At 41.5% G+C, this 7,379-nt stretch overlaps 1 protein-coding gene across 1 annotated transcript in view; it reads right to left on the bottom strand.

Moving 5' to 3' along the window:
* Positions 1–6,131: 6,131 nt before the first annotated feature.
* Positions 6,132–7,379, bottom strand: part of LOC146072459 (chloride anion exchanger-like) — a 71,723-nt gene continuing 70,475 nt past the window's right edge. Inside the window, exon 20 of the mRNA XM_083179692.1 lies at positions 6,132–6,280. Coding sequence (XP_083035818.1) covers positions 6,257–6,280 — 24 coding nt within the window. The 3' untranslated portion in view covers positions 6,132–6,256. The remainder of the gene's footprint in view (positions 6,281–7,379) is intronic.

Below are 7,379 nucleotides of genomic sequence, written 5' to 3'. Positions count from 1 at the left end.
CCTGCCATCACCAAAGTCATTAAGGCCCAGTGGCCCATTGTGCAAAATGACAAGTCACTTCCATTCGCTAACAAACGCATTATGCCCTGTTTTTCCAGGGGGAGCAATTTGCGCGACAAACTAGTAAAGACCAATGTGACATTTCAATCTGCGACCCCTGATCGTAATTGGTTAACTCCTAGCAGAACAGGATGTTTTAGATGCACATGTGTCACATGTCAATTTTTATTGACAGGGTACACATTCAGTCATCCACACACTGGTCATAAATTTAAAATCCAACACCATTTTACTTGTACTTCCACATATGTTGTATATCAAATTATTTGTCCATGTAGTTTACAATACATTGGTAAAACTACACGTATGTTTAAGGAACGCATGGCGATGCATCAGTGTTCCATTAGGCAAGCACTAAGTTCAGGCAAGAGCGAACAGGCCGTGGCACGGCACTTCGCTGAACTTAAACATCCATTAGCCAGCCATAGATATCGCATGATCGATTGTATACCCGCATCCATCAGGGGTGGTGATCGCGCCCTTAAATTGCATCAGTGTGAAGCCCGATGGATACACCGCCTTGATGTTATTGCTCCATGGGGGTTAAATGAGCAAACTGCTTTTTCTATCTTTCGCTAAATTGTATACTTGCTCTGACCTTTATTTCTTTCATTGTCCCATTGGTATCCTTATGCCATTAATTGTAATGCAATTTTATTGTATTGAATTTTTGTAACTTTTTACTTAATGTTTTTCTATTGCACGTATCTGTATTGTGTATATTTGTTTCCACAGCAACCAGCTCGTCACTGTTTGCCGACGCCATTCCATATGACGTCAGCTCTTACCTGTGAGGGCGTGTCTACACACTCCCCTCATCCGACACACCTTGTTTTGTACCTATTTAAACCCACTGTTGTTTGCTCACTGTATCCTGGTGACAATTTTTCTCATAAAATTGAAACGTTGACCACAAGCTGACTTTGTGTGTCTTATTACGCCGAGAGTGCCGCACCACACCTGCCCATACCTTTACCTGTGAGGGCACCGGCTCAAGTTACAAGCCTGTTTCTGGGAGTGCCGATTCTTGGACAAGCTATATATATATATATATATATATATATATATATATATATATATATATACCTCTCTGGGAAAAAGTCATCCTCCTAGCTTGTCCTCCGCAATCTTATATAAGTCGGAGTTGGCAAGAACATGTGCTCGCCCAGGCCACCCAATAAATACATCAGTGAAGCTAAATTAAAGTTTTGAACTATTTTTAGAACAATGAAATGTACACTGTATTTAAAAAAGAGAGACAGTGAAAAATATGCTTACCAGTATTTATGGTTGACCACAGCCTGTAAGACGATGGAATGCCATCCCTTCTTGTTATAACAATAGGCAGGGTTGTCACGGGGGGCAATGATGGGGATATGGGTCCCATCAATGGCACTGGCACACTGGGGTTACCCATGCTGCAAAATTCCCAGGATGGTGTCATCTAGGTGCTGTCATTGCGGCAAACAGATCAACTTTTTATATAGAGTACCAGAATAGCCTTCGTCACCTGGTGCACAATCCTGCAGACAGTGGAGATACCAACACTGAACAAACAGGAGATTGTGTGATACTCTCCTGGCGTAGTATACCACCACAGTGCAATCACAGGTCTCCTTCTTGGTGAGATAGGTGACCGGTAGTGGGTGGTCTGTATCGTAAGTGCTGCGGTGAGTAGGTCCAGCAGGTAGTCAAATTTAGAACGCGACATGCGAAAGTGGGCCATCCACTGCTCATCCTGTAAAGCCTCCACAGTATCCATGAAAACATCTCCATAAGGATGGTTTCACCCACATCCTTCACTCGCTCCTGGTACTCATTCGATAAAAGAAGCCATTGTCTGCAAAATCAGGGTTCTCCTCCTGCGAAAATACTGATGTCGAGTCCTGGCCCTACCTGCCAGCTCTCTCATCCTCCAGGTATAACTCTGCACTATAGAGCACAGAGTCAGAAGCTGCATCAGGCTCTCACTTGCTGGGTCAAACAGCAGTATGATTGAATAGGCCATGATTGCTGCAATGAGGTGTGCAGGCCCACCCTTCTTCTCTCCCTCCCTCTCTCCCCTCCCTCTCTAGTGACCTCATCTTTGTGGGCCTAACGAATGTCAACCTTCAGTCACGTCGCTCTTCCTGCATGTCGACCTTCAGTCATGCTGACCTAGTGGTGTTGACCTAATGCTTGGGCATCACGGATGGTGTAATGGTTAGCATTACTGCCTCACAGCACTGAGGCCATGGGTTCAATTCTCACCATGGCTCTAACTGTGTGGTGTGGAGTTTGTATATTCTCCCCATACTTTCGTGGGTTTACTCCGGGTACTCCAGTTTCCACAATCCAAAAATATACTGGTAGGTCAATTGGCTTCCAACAAAATTAACCCTAGATTGTCTGTGTGTGTGTGTATATAAATAGATTGTAAGCTCCACTGGGCAGGGACTGATGTGAATGTTTAACTATACTCTGTAATGCGCTGCGGAATCTGTGTGTGATATATAAGAAACTGTTAATAAATAAATAGGGGGAATATCTACTTATTATTTATTTAGCACTTTCTAGAAGATCATAGTATCTGATTGGTTGCCCATTGGAACATCCCATCTTAAAAATAACTCCCATGTTAGTAAACTTTCCCCCAAGCTACTAAATATTTAAAACTTAGGGCTAACAAAGTAGTGGTGAGTACCTTCTGTTTTGTAGGAAAGGGGTCTGCTGTAGGTGAAGACCACAGTTAGCCAGTTCTAAGAGTTTAGTCCCAAGAAAATTTTAGATGGCCTCACATGAGAGAAGTTAGGAGAAAATCTAAATTGAGGTGATTTAAAGCAAACAGCCACTGGCTTCAGCACACCCAAAACAAGTGCAATACACCCTTACTTCTCTAATGCTACCCATAACCACTCCCACCCCTGAACAAGGTCTGCACATGCGCAGTGAGGCACCTTTCTCACCATCAGTGATGTATGTAAAAAAATAAACTAGAAACATAAAAAATAGCTAAAATACAAAGCAATTTAATGGATACACAAATGTTCTGTGCCATGTTCAAAATGTAAGTATCAATGATAATTTCCAGAGGCGGATGCATCATGTATGTAACATATGTGCTGGATAGATCCCTCGGGGATCGCCAGCGCTGGCCGGGAATAAGCATAAGCTATTACAGTGTGAGGCAATTGGAGTCCAGGGGGCGGGCTTACCACCACACTAGTGTATGCTGATTCCCAGGGGCCGTGTGGTGACCGATTCAAGAAGAGCTGGTAATCCCTGGGGGGGGTCGATCCAGCACATATATTACATGCATTATACTTTGTAGGCACTGCAGCTGCCTCTGATTGTAGCCCATGAGCTATTGTGTAGTATGTACTGGAGAAAGATCACCAACTGTGAACAGTGCCAGGCCCTGACAAAACTTTGGGGGCATGACCTAATCGCGGAAGATGGGGCCATGCCCCCTTGGGGGGAAGTCAATACAAAAATATTTTATATTGTATGTAGACAGTACTTCAGCAGTTAGTCTGCTATAATGTGTGTAAAGGCCCCCATACATTAGGCTGACTTGTCCGAAGGACAAATCAGACCTAATTTCCCCTGAGCTCGCCTGGCAGCTGCCTGGGAGAGCTCACTACGATCTGGCACTTGATGTGCAATTTTTTTCATGGGATAAATTGCATTCGATTTATCCTATGTAATTCCCGGGGAGCTGGGGGGCAGGAGGTTCGGGCTGCCTGAAGCGGCCGGGGGATGTGGGTGTAGTGTCATGGTGGGGCGGGCAGTCCACAGTGTCTGGGAAGCGCTGAGCAGACACTGTGGACAACGACAACAGAATGTGAAAAAATACTCAAAAGATAGGCTTGCCGCTGAGAGAGAGCGGCAGGCAGGCCTATCTTTTGAAAATAAAAAAGTCACATTCTGCTGCCACACTGTCCGCAGTGTCCGCTCAGAATTTCCCAGACACTGCGAACTTCCCGTCACGCCGCAACACTGCACACACAGCTTCACGCAGCCCGGACCCCGCGCTGCCCACCCCCTTCACCGCTGGCAAACACCTCCAGATTGGACCAACACATCATGGGTGCTAAAAGCACCTGCGATGTGCTTCTGCTGGGTCTGATCCCAGGTTGAGCAGGTTCAATCTGTGTAAAAATAATGCAGCCAGTATTTACCCTGCACAGAAACAAAATAACTCACACAAATCTAACTCTCTCTATACATGTTACATCTGCCCCACCTGCAGTGCACATGGTTTTGCCCATTTTGAGAACAATTTTGTCCTGCGATCAGATCTGAATAAGGGCCTATATGCCAACTTTGTAACACGTCAACATATTTTTAGGGCAGTATTCAATGAGAAAAATTCTCCGTGTTTTATGGAGAATTTTTGCTTTTTTCGCCTTGGACGGAGCATTTTGCTCTCCAAAAGTGAACCACCCTATTCAATGTGAAATATTCGCCGTCTTTCTAAGTGATTTTCGCCGTCTCTCTCCGTGTAGAAATTCTCCATCTTTTGATGGAGAGCTAGAATGTGAACTTTTAATCTAAAAGGTTTTTTTTTTAATTTTGGTGTCAAAAAATCAGGGTTTTTTTCTGTGAAGGGGCATGTTATTTTTATTCATGTGCTTATAGCACATGAATATATATTTAATAAAAAAATTTTTTTTTTTACACAGTGCAGCCATAGGGGGGGGGGGGGGGGGGCAGCCTGTGCTGCCTGGGTCCCGGGGGGGGGGCCCCTACCCTCCACATATGTTCTGGGGCATCCAGGGAGACTTTAATCTCCCTGGATGCCACCGTCCCACGGCTCCCTGTCAGCTCCCTGCCGCGGACGCTCGTCCGCTGCAGGGGTTAAGACTCGCCGCGAGTGGCGGCGAGTCATAAATACATTGAATAGTGGGAGCAGGAGGCTCCGGAACACGGAGAGTGCATGGCGAGAGAAAAAATCTCTCGCCATGCACGGAGAATTTTCTTCATTGAATACTGCCCTAAGTGTCTATAAAGACTGGTATCAGGACTGATGACATAAGATACCAAAACCCTCCTGTAACGTAGTGGATTGAAGTATAGTATATTCAGAAAAGAAAGTGCACTCAATCAGTGCATATGGATTAACATCCACATAAGACTGACCAACAAAGACCTACTGTAGTGTATCACATAATTTAATAATGAAATGCATTATCATTACCAATAGTAGAAAACATCATAACTATGTAACTAATAGGTTCATGAGAGCTGGATGGCTCAAATAATTCAACTATTAAACAATGACCTTTTAAAACATTTATTTAAAAAAAAGGCCAGGCAATATTAGGCTGTAACTAGTTTTGTTTGCCTAATGCATACATTCTATATTTGTCTGTAGTTAATGTTATACTCTATGTGTCACACAGATATAGTAACTGAGTAAATACGCAGAAAGGAAGAAATGCGCAATAATAGAACAAGAAGCAGTATAGATCTTACAGAATGGTACTGAAAATAGGTGCAAAATGGCACAAATAATCGTAGTTTAATATTTACCCTTTGAGTGCCAACATCTGTGAGAGATGTTCAAAATATCAGCTAAAAATATCAGTGTCACTCACATTTGTTATATAAATTCAAATAAAAAATGTGCAAAAAAAAAAAGATAAAATTTCCTATATACTGCAAGTTAAACATTACAGGTCATTATGATACATAAAAATGTTTTCTTGGCAATTTTCACACCTATTTTGACTAATACACATGGCACCCAAAGGGTTAATTACTGTACATCACTTGACTAACACCCCATCTTACAAGATGTTTAAGGTTAGAGGAATGACTAACACGGCCATTTCTGCAGACCATCTACTAAATTAAAATCCCAAGGGAACTTTTATATACGTCCTTTAATTCAAGATTCATAAATGCACATACAGTTAATTATAAGAAAATAAATTACATCTCAAGAGTTTGTACAAAACAAATAAGTACATTTACATAATATGCTCATTTTATAAATACTATTGTCAAATTTTGCATACAATTTAGCTGATTGTTGTAATAAATAAAATTTATTTAAAACAGAAAAATAAAATATATTGTGGTAAGATTATTCTAACACCCTGTAAAATAAAGAAAATATTACACAGTAGAACATCTCTCTTGAAGTGTGGCATTTGTACTGTCACATCTGAATAATGGTCCCTGAGTAGTCAGTCACAGTGTTGAATAGGGCTCAAAATTTCGTTTCATATTTGACCTAAAGAGCAGAAACAACTGTCAGATTCAGAACTTTAACACTTTGGGCACCAATTCTCTGTGAGGGATGCACAAAATATCCTCTAAAAATGGCAACATCTCTGTGAGAGATGGTCAAGAAAATGAGTGCCAACATCTTTTGTGAGAGATATGCAAAATATCGGCTAAAAATGGCAGCTTCGCTCATGTTTCTTATCTAAATTTAAATTAAAAAATGTGTAAAAAAGATTATAGGTCATTATGATGAATGAAAATGTTTGCTTGGCAATTTTGACACATATTTTGACAAATTCAGTTGGCACTCAAAGGGTTAACAAAAGAAGTTGGAAAGCATCAGCTTTTATTGATATGGCGCCACCAAGTGTCCGTACCATTTTACAGGAAATACAATAGTATAAATATATTCTACAATATAAAAGAGTTTAAAATACATAGTACATGGGCCAAAAAAAAAGCATAATGAAAGAAGTTGGAAAAGGAAAGTATAAAATGTAATTATAATATAAATATATAAAAAATGTTATTTTTAGTAGTGACATTCTCTACATTTTAAAAATCACACATTATTAATTACTCCTCATCATTATTTTACAGATCCCATACAATATGTGACTAAATGGTTTCATTACTTAGTACTGGTGCTTGTTCTACAAAAACCACAACCAGCTTCAATAATAAAATAAAACAAGTAGTGCTGATGGATTAACCAACATAGCAAATTCCAAAGAGCTGGTACTGCTCCAATAGAAACAAAGTGGCCACAGGTAGTGGCCAGTGAGAGAGTTGCTGGGCCTGGATATTGTGGGTGTGTGGTCAAATTTCAGAGACATAGCCACACCCCCTCCAAAAACAAAAAGGAAAATATTATGCAAGGTGCCGGCAAGCAGAAACTCACACTTCAAAAGGAGAAATGTGTACCAGTGCTGTTGAAAGCTGCCCAGGCCCTGGTAAAATTTGGAGTGTAGACTAATCCCGGGAGACTTGATCATGCTCCCTTAGCAGAAAATGGAGTTTAAAAACGTTTTGGAGTGGGGGAGACAGAGATCCTCTCTGCCAGGGCATCTCTGCTCAGCAGAAGCCTCTGCAGTGCAGCACACTCC

Source organism: Crinia signifera, chromosome 4, assembly GCF_055691185.1.
Source record: "Crinia signifera chromosome 4, ASM5569118v1, whole genome shotgun sequence".
Classification (NCBI taxonomy): domain Eukaryota; kingdom Metazoa; phylum Chordata; class Amphibia; order Anura; family Myobatrachidae; genus Crinia; species Crinia signifera.
The sequence above is the reverse complement of the archived record's forward strand: the minus strand, read 5'-3'. Positions and strand labels throughout refer to the sequence as shown.